This window comes from Rhinoderma darwinii, chromosome 1 (genome assembly GCF_050947455.1).
Source record: "Rhinoderma darwinii isolate aRhiDar2 chromosome 1, aRhiDar2.hap1, whole genome shotgun sequence".
In the NCBI taxonomy this organism is placed as follows: domain Eukaryota; kingdom Metazoa; phylum Chordata; class Amphibia; order Anura; family Rhinodermatidae; genus Rhinoderma; species Rhinoderma darwinii.
In genome coordinates this window covers 452697179-452713214 of record NC_134687.1, presented here as the reverse complement: position 1 = coordinate 452713214, position 16036 = coordinate 452697179, and the positions used below count along the sequence as shown (strand labels likewise).

At 40.6% G+C, this 16036-nt stretch overlaps 1 protein-coding gene across 1 annotated transcript in view; it reads right to left on the bottom strand.

Moving 5' to 3' along the window:
- PI4KA (phosphatidylinositol 4-kinase alpha) overlaps positions 1-16036 on the bottom strand; it is a 139357-nt gene that overhangs the window by 46152 nt on the left and 77169 nt on the right. The window contains exons 25-29 of the mRNA XM_075832282.1: positions 14670-14794; positions 12904-12985; positions 12513-12596; positions 12243-12332; positions 11899-12018 (exon numbers count right to left, since the gene is read on the bottom strand). Coding sequence (XP_075688397.1) covers positions 11899-12018; positions 12243-12332; positions 12513-12596; positions 12904-12985; positions 14670-14794 — 501 coding nt within the window. The remainder of the gene's footprint in view (positions 1-11898; positions 12019-12242; positions 12333-12512; positions 12597-12903; positions 12986-14669; positions 14795-16036) is intronic.

Here is a 16036-nt window from a genome sequence, read left to right as displayed (position 1 = left end):
TCTGACCCCCTTAGACTTTTATCTTTGGGGTCATCTGAAGGCAATTGTCTATGCTGTGAAGATACGAGATGTGCAGCAACTGAAACTACGGATACTGGAAGCCTGTGCTAGCATTTCTTCTGTGGTGTTGCTATCAGTGTGTGAAGAGTGGGAGAAGAGGGTTGCATTGACAATCCAACACAATGGGCAGCACTTAAGTGGTCAGAAACTTGTAAATAACTCATGAAAGAATAAAGTAACGTTAAAACCAAGCACACCATTGTTTTTCTTGTGAAATTCTCAATAAGTTTGATGTGTCACATGACCCTCTTCCCATTGAAAAAACTAAAGTTGGATACAAAATGGCCGACTTCAAAATGGCCGCCATGGTCAACACCCAGCTTGAAAAGTTTCCCCCCTCCCATATACTAATGTGCCACAAACAGGAAGTTAATATCACCAACCATTCCCATTTTATTTAGGTGTATCCATATAAATGGCCCACTATATATATATATATATATACATATATATATATCAAATCGATCTGATAAGTTTCTCCAGCTCTATAGCATGCTGCCTGCAGATCAGACTGTCAGGGCCCCCCATGCAAGTAGCTTGGGGGACACATGGTATCACAGCCCCACACAGATTTTAATTTAAGTTAAAAGAGGTTGTTTTGTTTGCTTGTTTGGTTTCTTCCTTCCTCCCCTTGTTATTGTTTACAGTTGGTACTTACCTGCTGGGGTCAACTGTCGGTCAGCTGTATTGAACATACGAGCAGGTGCTGGAATCTTCCAGCTGGAACTGGTAAAGCCCGCACTTTCTCCTGATTGGTTATTGAGTGAAAATGGCGGGAAGATTTCCCCTTTATATTACAGTGTTCAGTGACGGTCGGGGCCATTTGAAGAAGATTTTTCAGCAGCTGATGAGAAGAGCGGAGTTGGCAGGCGGCGAAGACTGGCTAAGAAGATGCCTCAGTGTGTCGGAGTTACCACCGGAACTGGAAGAGAGCTTGCGGAAGGATGTGACGGAGCAGGGTGAGGCGGTGCCAGCAGAGGAAGAGCCGGATATTGCAGTGAGTGACAGGAGGCCGACTAAGAGGGCAAGGAGGAGCCGAGTTGTTTACTCGCCTCCACCGCACAGCAACCGTAGCAGGAACAGCGTTCAGGCAGCCAGCCAGGGGGCGGAGACCTTCCAGTCAGCTGAGCGGAGACAGCGGAGACATGCAGCATCAGGAGAGAAGTCGGTGACACCTTCAAGGCAACGGTTCCAGGGTCGTGCGTTGGAGTCGGAGGAACGGACAAGTACGCCACAGCAGCAGCGTCGGGCGGCTCACCATACAGGACGGGCTGCGCATTCAGGAGGAGCATAACATCAGGAACAGGGCCTAGCTCCAGCGGTGGTACTAGGGCCAGAGGAGGAACGAACGGAGTCGCCAAGGGGTGAGATGCATTCTGTCCCCACTAATGTCCCTCTTGTTAACTTTATGAATTTAATTTCAGATTTTATTAGTAAAGCTTCAGCTCCTTCTTCAGCAGCTGGAGTATGGGTGGAACCAAGCAGTTCAGCTAGTAATATGACAGAGAGTAGTTTTAATGCTTCTGTAGTTTTGCCACAGGTGAACGCTAACACTGTAGTAAATGTTCCTTTATTAGAGAAAGGTACAGGAGTTGTAGAGACATGTGTTAGAGAAGTAATTGCTTGTGAAGTGTCTCCGTTAGGCTTTTATTTACAGAAAAATTTGAAAAAACGCATTTGGCGTAATGAATTTATAGAGATTTTATCATTATTGCCTTCAGCGAAAGAACATATTGTTCGTAGTGATAAAAAGGATGAGAGAAATGATGATGATAGGAAGCGTAGTATGCCTAGGTCTTTTAATAATTGGCTACAGGCTTTTTGCATTTATTCTGCAGTTTTAAGTGAGAAATACCCACATAACTGTTGCGGATTATTTCAGCATGTAGACATCGTACTTGAGGCATATCGCAATTTTGGCGGCATGGCATGGTACAATTATGACGAAATGTTTAGACAAAAGTTGGCAATTTACCCGTCCCTTAAATGGGGGGTTAAAGATGTGGGTCTTTGGCTTAATTTAATGTTACCACAAAGAGCTGCTCCAGTTAAACAGCAGAATGCTGCTCAAAATGGCCTTAGGAAAGGAGTCTGTTTCGCTTTTAATGAATCAACTTGCAAATGGTTTAATAACTGTAAGTATAAGCACGAGTGCTCCTTTTGTGGGGGCGCTCACCCCATGTGTAGATGTTTCAAGAGAGCGAGTCAGTCAGCGCAGCAGCTGTCCAGTACCAAGGAGTTGCTATCAAAAAGCGTGGACGCCAGTGATTCGGAATTTTTTTATGCCATGGCTCGAGCGTTACCCAAAATGGTTTTAATGAAGGGTTTCTTAAGTATTTGAAGGGTTTGAAATTCCAATGTATAATGGCCAGGGCTGCTGCTGGGTTGATAATTTGAAATCAGTGGCTATTCATAAAGTAATTGTTAAGGATAAATTGTTGAAAGAATTAGAGTTCGGAAGAATCGCTGGCCCATTTAATACTCCGCCATTTATTAACTTTAGATTATCTCCCCTGGGTATAGTGCCCAAGAAAGAAGCTGGGTCATTTCGTTTAATTCATCATCTTTCTTATCCAGCAAAGTCATCTTTAAATGATGAAGTCATTAAAGAAACCGCTTCAGTCGTATACTCCTCATTTGATCAGGCGGTAGCTTTGTTACGTCAATTTGGGCACAAGGCTTTATTAGCCAAGGCCGACATAAAATCAGCTTTTAGGCTACTGCCGGTTAAGCCTATGGGATTTAACTCTCTAGGCTTTCAATTTGAAGATGAATTTTACTTTGATAAGTGCCTCCCTATGGGTTTTTCTTTATCCTGTTATTATTTTGAGGCCTTCTCTACTTTTCTTCATTGGGTAGTTAAAGAGCAAATGCCGAACGGACGTTTGCTACATTATTTAGACGACTTTTTATTTATTGGTCATGCGGATTCAGGTTTATGTTTTGAGTTATTAGAGAGATTTGTAGAAGTAGCTGGTTGGTTTGGAGTTCCCCTTGCTAGAGAGAGAACGGTTTCACCTTGTCATTGTTTAGAGTTTATTGGTATTATTATAGATTCGGTCAAAATGGAATTTAGATTGCCAGTTGATAAGTTATTAAAAATTAGAGTTCTTTTAACAGATTTATTAGCTAAAAAGAAAACTACTTCACAAGAAATGCAATCTCTACTTGGTTTATTGAATTTCGCAACTAGAGTCATCCCAATGGGACGTGTTTTTTCTAAAAGACTTTATTTTGCTACTCGAGGATTGAAGTCTCCTAGGGCACATATTAGATTAACTAGACCATTAAAAGATGATTTAGGGATTTGGTTGGAATTTTTGAGTAAATTCAATGGTCATAGTTGTTGGCAACAAGAATTTCAAGATTCAGATTCCCTTTGCTTGTTCACGGATGCAGCTGGAAGCGTCGGTTATGGAGCATTTTGGAATGGTAGTTGGTCGGCAGAAGTTTGGCCGGACTCTTGGTTAGTGAATAAAGTTAATAAGAATATAGTGTTACTCGAACTTTTTCCGGTGATTGTTGCGATTGTAATTTGGGGTCATGAATTCCGAAATAGAAGGATTCTGTTACACACGGACAACAAAGGGGTTGTGTTTGCCATCAATACCTTGTCGTCAAATTGTGATTTTACCACTAAATTATTAAGGCATCTGGTATTGTGTTGTTTATCTTTTAATATTTGGTTAAAAGCAAGTTATGTTGAAGGAAGAAATAATATTTTAGCTGATTCTCTGTCTCGTTGTCAGTGGCAGAAATTTCGGGAGTTGGCTCCGGAGGCAGAGGAAGAGGGGATCTCATGCCCAACCCATTTATGGGACTTGATTTGGGATTAATATCATCTAACATTAAAAATTCTTTAGCACCAAGAACATGGGCTGTTTATTCGGCCGCATGGAGGTACTGGATTTATTTTTGTTTAACCCCTTAACGCACCTTGACGTAACGGTACGTCAAGGTGAGCAGTAAGTTCGGGCACCTTGACGTGCAGTTACGTCTGTGCTTTGACAGTTAACCGCCGCGCGGCGCTACACAGCAGCGGCGGTTAACTGTGCAGGGTGTCTGCCCTGCATTCCCCGTTGCCGATCAGCGGCCCATCGTCGCTGATTTCGGCAGTTAACCCCTTAATTGCGGCGTTCGATTTTGAACGCCACAATTAAGGTGTTTAGCGCTGATCGGCAGCCCCCACGTGAAATCACGGGGGCTGGCGATGGTACCCATGGCAACCGGACCCCGGACAATGGCTTCCGGGCTGCCATGTACAGAAGCCTATGAGGACCAGCCGGAGGGTGGTCGTCGTAGGCTTCCTGTCAGTGTGACGGACGTCACACTGATAGTTGGAATGCATTACACTACGTGTATTCCAGCAGCGATCAGAGCTGCAAGTCTAAGTGTCCCCTAGTGGGACAAGTGAAAAAAGTAAAAAAAAAAAAGAATAAAAATGTTTTAAAAAAAAGTGTAAAAATCAAAGTTATAAGTGACATAAACAAGAACTGCTTTTTTTTTCCTATAATAAGTATTTTATTATAGGAAAAAAATGAACATTTAAAAAAAAGTACACATATTTGGTATCACCGCGTTCGTAACGACCCCAACTATAAAACTATAATATTATTTTTCCCGCACAGTGAACACCGCAAAAAAAATAAATGTAAAACAATGCCAGAATCACTATTTTTTGGTCACCACCCCTCACAAAATATGCAATAAAAAGTGATCAAAAAGTCGCATGTACGCCAAGTACCGATACAAACTACAACCCGTCCCGCAAAAAACAAGCCCTTACACAGCTTTTTTGACTGAAAAATAAAAAAGTTACGGCTCTCAGAATATAGTGACACAAAAAATAATTTATTTTCTAAATTGGCTATTTTATTGCGCAAACGCTGCAAAACATAAAAAAAACTATATACATATGGTATTGCCGTAATCGTACCGACCTGCAGGATAAAGTATAATGGTAATTTATAGCCCAGGGTAAACACCGTGAAAAATAAATAAAAATAATTGTCATAATTTATGGTTTTTGGTCACCTGGCTTGCCGAAAAATGGCATAGAAAGTGATCAACAAAATCGCATGTACCCCAAAATGGTACCAATGAAAATTACAGATTGTCCCGCAACAAATAAGCCCTCACGCAGCTCCGGTGGTGAAAAAATAAAAAAAGTTCCGGCTCCCAGATTATGGCGATGCAAAATGTGCAGAGCGTTCCAAAAGCGGATAAGATTGGGCACCATTTATCAGTGCGACACTGGCCACATATCTGTGGATTATTATTTATTTTGCCCCATTATTATACCCTCTTATTATGCCACTGTTGTACTCTGCCCAGCCTACATGTGCCCCCACATTATAAACTGAAATACCAGCAAAACGCCAGAGCTACTACCAAGCAAAACATGCGCCCCAAAAGCCAAATGGCGTCCCTCCCTTCTGAGCCCTACAGCGTGCCCAAACAGCCGTTTACGTCCACCGATATGGCATCGCCATACCCGGGAGAACCCGGTTAATATTTTATGTGGTATTTGTGGCACAAACTGGGCACAACATATTTTGCACTAAAATGGCACATCAGTGGAAAATTAAAATTTTCACTCTGCACCATCCGCTGCGCATTAAACCCTTCACGCACCATGACTTAATAACATGTCGTGGGATATATGGAGCGTCTCACGCGCTGAGCCCGCGCCATACGCTGCGGGTGTCAGCTGTGTATTACAGCTGATACCCGGGACTAACGGACAAAAACAGCGATCACTCTTTTACAGGAGCCTGTAAAAATCACAATATACTGCAATACATTAGTATCGCAGTGTATTCTACCAGTGATCTAATGATTGCTGGTTCAAGTCTCCTATGGGGACTAATAAAATATGTAAAAACAAAAGTAAATAGTTATTATTAGTGTAAAAAATTTAATAAATATTTAAAGTAAAAAAAGAAACCCTTTTCACATTTTTTCTCTAACGTAATGTAAAAAAACTAAAAAAAATACACAAAATTGGTATCGCTGCGTCCGTAAAAGTCCAAGCTATAACAATATACCATTATTTAACTCACACGGTGAAGGCCGTGAAAAAGAAAGTATTTTAAATGGCAAAATCTCAGTTTTTTGGTCACCTTGGCGCTACCAAAAAATGTAATAAAAAGTGCTCAAAAAGTCTTATGTACCAAAAAATGGTACCAATAAAAACTACAGCTCGTCCCGCAAAAAATAAGCCCTCACACCGCTCTATTGACGGAAAAATAAAAAAGTTGTGGCTCTCGGAAAGCGGGGAGGAAAAACGAAAAAGAAAAACATGGATCAGTCTGGAAAGGGTTAATTACTTTCTAATGAAAAACATTTATGACCACATGTGGGGTATTGCCGTACTCGGGAGAAATTGCTTTACAAATGTTGGGCGGCATTTTCTCCTTTATCCTTTGTGAAATTGAAAAAATTCAACATTTTAGTGGAAATAATGTTGATATTAATTTTCACCGCCTAATTCGAATAAATTCTGCAAAAGACGTGTGGGGCCTAAATGCTCACTATACCCCTAGATAGATTCCTTAAGTGGTGTAGTTTCCCAAATGGGGTTACTTTTGGGGGGCTTCCACTGTTTCGGTCTCTCAGTGGCTTTGCAAATTCGACATGACACCCAAAAACTATTCCAGCTAAATTTGTGCTCCAAAAGCCAAATAGCGCTCCTTCCCTTCTAAGCCCCGATGTGGGTCCAAACAGCAGTTTATTACCACATGTGGGGTATTTACGTAATCAGGAGAACTTGTTTTACAAATGTTGGGGTGCTTTTTCTCCTTTATTCCTTGTAAAAATTAAAAATGTCTAAGTTCTTACAGAAAAAAAGTAGATTTTTACCTTTACAGACTAATTCCAATGAATTCAGCAAAACAACTGTGGGGTCAAAATGCTAACTTTACCCCTAGAAAAATTCCTTGACGGGTGTAGTTTCCAAAATGGGGTCACTATTGGGGGGTTTCCATCCCTCCAGTGCATTGCAAACGCGACACGGCACTGAAAACTATTCCAGCAAAATCAGAAATCCAAAATCCAAATGGTGCTCCTTCCCTTCTGAGGCCTGATGTGGGTCCAAACAGCAGTTTATTACCACATATGGGGTATTGCTATAATCGGAAGAAATTGCTTTACATATGTTGAGGTGTTTTCTACTTTGTTCCTTGTAAAAATTTAAAATTTCTACGTTTTTTCACAAAAAAAGTAGATTTTCATCTTCATATACTAATTCAAATAAATTTAGCAAAAAAACTGTGGGTTCAAAATGCGAACTATAGCCATGAGGGGTATAGTTTCCAAAATGGGTACACTTTTTGGGGGTCTTTACTGTTTTGGTACCACAAGACCTATTCAAACCTGACATGGTGCCTAAAATATATTCTAAAAAAAGGAGGCCCCAAAATCCACTAGGTGCTCCTTTGCTTCTGAGGCCTGTGTTTCAGTCCATTACCGCACTAGGACCACATGTGGGATATTTCTAAAAACTGCAGAATCTGGGCAATAAATATTGAGTTGCATTTCTTGGGTAAAACCTTCTGTGGTACAGAAAAAATGTATTACAAATGAATTTTCGAAGAAAAAAAATGAAATTTGTAAATTTCACCTCTACTTTGCTTTAATTCCTGTGAAGCGCCTAAAGGGTAAAAACACTTTCTGAATGCTGTTTTGAATACTGTGAGGGGTGCAGTTTTCAAAATGAGGTGACTTCTGGGGACTTTCTAATATATAAGGCCCTCAAAGCCACTTCAGAACTGAACTGGTCCCTGAAAAAATAGCCTTTTGAAATTTTCTTGAAAATATGAGAAATTGCTGCTAAAGTTCTAAGCCTTGTAACGTCCTAGAAAAATAAAAGCACGTTCAAAAAACGATGCAAACAAAAAGTAGACATATGGGGGATGTTAACTAGTAACTATTGTGTGTGTGGTATTACTATCTGTTTTACAAGCAGATACATTACAATTTAGAAAAATGCAGATTTTTGCAAATTTTCTCTAAATTTTGGTGTTTTTGACAAATAAATATTGAATTTAACGACGAAATTTTTTCAGTAACATAAAGTACAATATGTCACGAGAAAACAATCTCAGAATCGCTTGGATAGGTAAAAGCAATCCGGAGTTATTACCACATAAAGTGACACGTCAGATTTGCAAAAATCGGCTGTGTCCACAAGGCCAAAACAGGCTTAGACACTAAGGGGTTAAGCCTTGAGTTGGATTGTTGGCAGAATGATGTTTGTTTGCTTTTATTATTTATCGGTGAGTTAATTCAGAGAGAGTATTCTGCATCTTACATTTCAAAAATCTTAGCAGGAATCTTATTTTTTATGAAACGAATGGGTTTACAGCCAGTGATCAATTCCTTTCCAGTGAAGCAGTTGTTGAATGGTTATCGGAGGAACTTCCCTGGTAAGGATATTAGGAGACCTATTTCTGTTGATCTGTTAGGTAAGTTATGGTTTGTGTTAGCGAAAGTTTGCGTTGATAGTTTCGAGTTATGCTGGTTTCGTACAGCGTTTGTGGTTGACTTTTTTGCGGCTTTAAGAATAGGTGAATTAGTATCTGTTAATAAAAAGGTTAGTTCTGGTTTGGATGTTAACGATGTTTTGTTAAGAGTTTCTTGTGTATCTATTTTCTTGAGGAAGTCTAAAACAGATCAGTCTGGTCGTGGTTGCTGGTTGAGGTTGAATATTTTTCAAGGTTCCGAAATCTGCACAGGCCGTAATATACAAGAATGGTTGAAAATTAGACCTCCGGTCCAGGGTGCATTTTTGTTCTAATTTTTTCTGAGTTGGTTCCTAGATTGGTTCGGACAGGTAATGTATATTCATTTATGGAGAAAATAAGGAAGAGAGTCAATCGGGCTATGGAGAAGTTTATGCCCTCTCTAGGTGGTTTTTCATACAGACATATTGATCTGGAAGCTTTTACTTCTGGCCTTTATGGGGTGCACCTGTCTGAGGTAGGGATTGACATTTTTAATCTTGGATTACAAAATATCGTTGAAAAATGGCTGCGATGTTTTGGGGGGGCCATGCATCGATGATTCATGGCTTGTGGGGGTTAGTCTCCCAGCTAATGCTGGGGGGACTTGGTTAAATATTTTTATGATGATTGATTCATGAATTTTCAATAATTTTATGGTTATGTGGTATTTATTTATTCTTGGGTAACCCTTAATAAACATTGCGGCCTATATTTTCCAAAGTAAAAGTGGTCTGTGTTTTTATTTATGTTATGTTGTTTCTATGTTGTGGTTTGTGTTACCATGCATGTTTGACATCACAGGTTCCCTTTATCGAAGTACAGCAATTAACCCCTTAGTGACCAGCCCATTTTAGGCCCTAATGACCAAGCTATTTTATTCGTTTTTTCTATAGTCGCATTCAAAGAGCTATAACTTTTTTATTTTTTCGTCTACATAGCTGTATGAGGACTTGTTTTTTACGGGATTAGTTGTACTTTTTAATAGCACCATTTTTGGGTACATATAATTTTTTTAAGAGGTTTTTTACGTTTTACGACTTTTGCACAATAAAAACACTTTTGAACTAAAATTATTTGTTTTTGCATCGTCACGTTCCAAGAGCCGTAACTTTTTATTTTTCCATCAATGTAGTGATTTTTTGGGCTTGTTTTCTGCGGGACGAGACGTAGTTTTGATTGGTACTGTTTTGGGGTGCATGGGACGTATGGATTCATTTTTATTATGACTTTTTTGGGGGGCAATGGGAAAAAATTGCAATTTCACCATTGTTTTTTGCGTTTTTTTTTTACGGTGTTCACCTTGCGGTTTAAATTAGATATTAACTTTATTAATGGAGTCATTACGGTCGCGGCGATACCATATATGTGTACTTTTATTTATTTTTTACACTTTTACTAAATAAAACCACTTTTTATGGAAAAAAATTGTTTTATTTATTTTTTTACTGTAATTTTTATTAATAATCTTTATTTCACATTGATTACGTCTTTTATTAGTCCCACTAGGGGACTTTACTGTGCGATCTTCAGATCGCTGCTGTAATGCTTTGGTATACTTCGTATACCAGAGCATTATTGCCTGTCAGTGTAAATCTGACAGGCAATCTGTTAGGACGTGCCTCCGGCGCGTCCTAACAGGCATATGTCCAGGGCAGACCTGGGGGCTTTCATCAAGCCCCCGGCTGCCATGACACCCCATCGGAGACCCGCGATTGCATTCGCGGGCCGCCGATGGGTGACAGAGGGAGCTCACGCCCTCTGTAAACAAAGTTAAATGCCGCGGTCGCTATTGACGGCGGCATTTAAAGGGTTAAACGGCCGCGATCGAAGTAAACTTCGATCGCGGGCGTTGGAGCAGGAGCTCAGCTGTCATCAGTCAGCTGAGCCCCGGCTCCTGCCTGCACGGGAGACCCGTGCAGGACTTAGACTAGGCTCACGTGAAAAGGCGTCAGCCTAGCCTAAGGCCCCCTTAGTGACGAACGTAAAAAGGCGTATTGTTGGTCACTAAGGGGTTAATACGTTTTCAGCTGATGGGTTCATTTTAATATAGCAACTGTAGCAGTAGGTTACAAGTAAATATCAGCAGCACTGGACAGAAAGATATAGATTGGGTGCAAGCCTCTTAGGTCACAGTCCAATGACCCTTCAGTATACGTAAAAAGAAAGTGAGGCAGCACTACCAGATTTGTGAAAAGGCTGAGCTGAAACGTCGCACACGAGTGGAATAAACGGATCATTTTTTTCACAAATCTGGTAGTGCTGCCTCACTTTCTTTTTATGTAGCAGTAGGTTAGTACTGTAATCGGCGACGGTAACTGGTTAAAAAGAGGTTTAATTGCAAAAAGCTGAAGTGAGATAATATAAAATGTCAAAATTAAAGACACTCATACGTCCGACAGTTATTTCTTCTGACTCCCACAAACACATATGCTCGACCGAGTGTGCAGGTTTATTTCAAAAGGGAGAGAGGAATCAGTGCTGCGAGACACCACTGGCAGCGGCTTATCTCCCGAGGAAAGAAAGGATCGGGCATTTTAAAATACAACATTCCTGATCCTTCTTTCTGCCATTCTGCACATTAGTTGTCCAAACCCACCGAAATAACAGAGTCAAACATGAATAAAGCTGTCAAAAGAACACACAATGAGTAAAAAATGCATAAGGCCGCAAGCACACGGCAGAGAGGCTTTACGGTGGCAGAGTCCTGCACGACTGAGTAGTACCGCGCCGTAGGGGACTGCATGTGCCGCCGTACGTGCTCTGTCGACTGCCTATGCATTGCTTCAAGGGGAGAAAAGCGCCGTACATACGGCATCCAATGGAGCATATCGATATAGCAATCCTTTGTATATGGAAGACATGCAGAGGTACTGTAAGGGCCCCATGCTCTTGTCCTCAATACGGTTGTGTGAATGAGGCCTACTGCAAAAAATGGATGTAATTTGTACTTCAGACCATGCGGTAGGTAGGAAGCTACGCCAGCATGACATGATTTTCAGCTCCAGATGGAATAAAATGGTAGATTTATATACAAATAGTCATAAATAATAGTACATCAGCACCTACTGTATGCTGTAGTACATACAACAGATGTAAAAGTGACACTTGCACCCTACGTAAATAAACTAAAAAGGCATACAGTTCTATTTTATACATCACTTTGAGATTATAAATCTATTATTAATACAATACATACAGCACATAAACAACAAATATGTATCTGTCCTACATGGTTCTGTCCAAAACATATCAAACGTCATGATTAAAATTCAGTTGAACAATTATGATCATCGCATGGAAGGCGGCCTATTAAACCGGCTATGTAGTCACTCACCCCTAAAGTTGTGTTGTGCCGGTTATAGCCTGCAAAATGCAATATGCTTTCAGTAGCCATGGCAAGGCCGGTGTGCTGAGAGAGGCCAGATACCCAGTTCTGGTGCTTGTTCAGGTATTCCTATACAAGAAGTAAATATAAAACGCCTGGTATTTAATTTTAAAACCACCAAGAAAAAAAAAAAAAAGCGCCACAAATAACAAAAATGTAAAAGGTTTAAACATTCACAAATGGGATTATAGATAAAATAGAGTTTTCTGAAATTGGAGGGGGTACCACCCCTTGTACGGTTCGTTAAACACCAATCAATAGAAACGCCTTTAATAATGACAACTTAAGATCACCTGCAAGTGGGATTTAGTCACGGACGGTGCCCACTTCATGGCTTCTTGCAGGATCATCCCACATCGAGCAGCAAAGTCCTTTACAATGCTCTGCAACAAAGCAAGTTCATATGTTTTGATCAGGTTTGCAGTTATTGGCCAAGATGACAAGATGAGCAAACATTAAATATAACATGGCATAAAAACCATCTACAAATGGTAAGAAGATGCAGATCTCAAAGTTCACTAAAAAAACAAAAAACATTTTGCAGAGAAGGAGAACGCTCTTACCTCTCTGGCCTCATAGGTATCAGGCACCGTGATCCTGTATGGAGCATCTGGAATGTCATAATACGGTTGGTCCTTGTGAATGTCCTGAAATAAGTTAAAAACATTTGTCTTTATCAGTCTAACAGAACAAACAAGAACTGCCAAGCACTGCAATATCCCAACATTAGACATAAACTTAATTTATTAGGTGAAATAATAACCAAGGAAAGGCCCGGTCAATAATTGTGACGGCACAGGGTATCGCTCATACAACATCCGCTCACTGTAAACCGGAGATGGAATAAAGAACTGATACACGGTGTTATGCCTAGTGCGGGGTTTCGATCAGTTCTGTACCGCACCCTCTTTTTCTGTTAGTTGTACATACGAAAATTCACGAATTGATACACACCGCACTAAGTGACAGAGATAAAGTCTGCAAGATATCAAGCATGGTTTTCAACACTGTACCGCTCCACAGCAAGTGCGGGAACCTAAAAACAAAGCAAAGTGCACTTAGGATTAATGAAAATAACTTTAAAAAAAACAATACAGAGAATGAAGTAAAAAAAATAAAAAATAATCTTATATATTTATATCGCTTCTCATATACGGTAGCAATCAAATCTTTCTGGCTAATAATGTGAGACACCTATAGAATAATCCTTTATATATTTCACTTTCCAACCTTCCCACAAATCTCCCATCAGAACAGTCCAAAGAGAAAAAGTTTCACCAAATAGGAGGCTTTGGCTAGAACTTTCTCACGTTTATTTTTAGTTTAACCCCTTCCCCCTGTTTGCATTCTAATGACCAAGCAATTTTTATACTTTTTCCATCGTCACATTCGAAGAGCTATAATTTTTTTATTTTCACGTTGATATGGCTGTATGAGGACTTGTTTTTTTGCGGGATGAGTTGTGTTTTTTTAATGGCACCGTTTTGGGGTATGTAGAAATGTTTTATTTACTTTTTTTTTTTGGGGGGGGGGGGATATAAAAAAAAAAAAACCCTGCAATTTAGCCATTGTTCTATGCATTTCACATTTACGCAGATTACTGTGCGGCGTAAATAACATGCTACCTTTATTCTATGGGTCGGTACGATTACAACGATGCCAAATATGTAAAGTTTTTTTATGTTTTACTACTTTTGCAGAATAAAAAGACTTTTGAACTAAAATAATTTTATTTTGCATGGTCTTTCCAAGAGCCATAACTTTTTTATTTTTCTGTCAATGTCGCCATATGAGGGCTTGTTTTTTACGGGACTTCATTGCTACCATTTTGGGGTACGTGGGACTTATTGATTAACCTTTTATTATTATTATGGGGGAAAATGGGAAAAAAATAGCCGTTGTTTTTTGCGTTTTTTTTTACGGGGTTCACCTTGCGGTTTAAATAATATGATAACTTTATTTTTTGGGTCATTACGATTGCGGGGATACCATATATGTGTAGGTTTTATTTTGTTTTTACACTTTTACTAAATAAAACCATTTTTTTATGGCAAAAAAATTGTTTTATTTTTTTTAATGTGTACCTTATTAATTTTTATTTCACATTAATTATTTTTTCAGTCTCACTAGGAGACTTCACTATGTGACCTTCAGATCGCTGCTATAATGCTTTGGTGTACTTCGTATACCAAAGCATTATTGCCTGTCAGTAAAGAACGGACAGGCATCTACTAGGACATGACTCTGGCACGTCCTAATAGGCATATGGCCAGGGCAGACCTGGGGGCCTTTGCTAGGCCCACGGCTGCCATGGCACCCTACTGGATCCCCGCAATTGCATTTGCGGGCCGCCGATGGGTGACAGAGGGAGCTCACTCCCTCTGTAAACAACTCAAATGCAGCGGTCGCTAATGACTGAGGCATTTGACGGGTTAACTGGCCGCGATCTAAGTAAACTTCGATCGCTACCATTGGAGCAGGAGCCCGGCTGACATCAGACAGCCGAGCCCGGCTCCAGCCTGCATGGGAGACCCATGCAGGACGTTGATTAGGCCTATGTGAAAAGGCAGCGGCCTAGAATAAAGCCCATTAATGACCGCCGTGAAAAGGCGTATCGGCGATCATTAAGGGGTTAAGGACCCTTCACTCCAGTCCCTGAAGCCGAAGTAAATATACCAGGTCATGCAACACTATAAATCTTGGGGGCATTTAATACTCACTTGTCTACCAGGCCAGATAAATATTTGTCTGCGACCCTCCTGATGCGCTTGTGAATGTGATTGAAGTTCACCAGCAGGAACTGAGCATGGCGCTCCAACTCTTCCTCATTCTCCTTTGTTTTAGGCTGTAAGAGAACAGAAAATATAATAAATATCACACTTTAAAGGGTAACTAAACGTTTGACAAACTTCTGACATGTCATAGTGACATGTCAGAATTTTTGATTGGCTGGGGTTCGAGCACTGATCGCTAAAACGAAGCGGCAGAAGCGCTCAGCCGCTTAATTTCTGTTCGTTTTTTTACGGAAATCAATGTATCGGAGTACTGGCTCAATAGAAAGTCTATGAGCCTATACTTCGATACATCGGCTTTCCAGAAAAAGACAAACAGAACTGAAGCGGCTACGCGCTCACATGAGTGCTTCTGTGCTTCGTTTTAGCGAATTGGTGGAGGTCTCAGTGCTCGAACCCCCACCAATCAATACAAAACATCGGATATGTCACTATGTCATGTCAGAAGTTTGTTGAGCATTTAGTTACCATTTAAGGATTATTCCCAACAGAAAGATTTATCACATATCCTGTGGATATGCCATAAATGTCTGATAGATGTCCCTATTTGTAAAACTAGGGACATCCGACCCCCCTGTCCCCTGCATCCAGCCGGAGAATGAATGGAGAGGTGGCTACGCATGTACACATCTCTCTCCACCGACTCATATGGGACTTATGCCAACAGCCGAGCCTACTTGCCACTCCCACTCTCCAGAAAGGTGTGTGACCCAGAGCCAGGACCCTTATTTATACGGGTATGTTCATAATGCTATAAATGTTTCAGTTGAGAATACCCCTAAAAACTGACACCAGCAACAGTATATGTGTGCCAGCATTATTACACATACTTTCAGCAGGTATTGGACATAGCACAATAATACATGCTACCTAGGGGTTACAGCATATTATATGTAGCATGGCGCTAAAACACAGAGGAAACACTGGCACACATGCAAAAAAAACCTTAAAGGGGTTTTCCCATCAGGGACATATATGACATATCCACAGGATATGTCATAAATGTCAGATAGATGCGGATCCCACCTCTGGGACCCACACCTATCTCCAGAACGGGACCCCCTTCAGCCGCTGTGTTGCGGCTGAATGAGGCGAACTCCGACAATGAAAAAAATGATACGGTCGGGAGTTCCGTAAACCGCGTAGCTCGCTGAGCTACGCTGTTTCCGTAAGTCCCATAGAACTGAACGGTAGTTATGGAAACAGCGTAGCTCGCATGATACGCTGCTTCAGTAACTGCCATTCACTACTATGGGACTTACCGAAACAGCGTAGCTCAGCGAGCTACGCGGTTT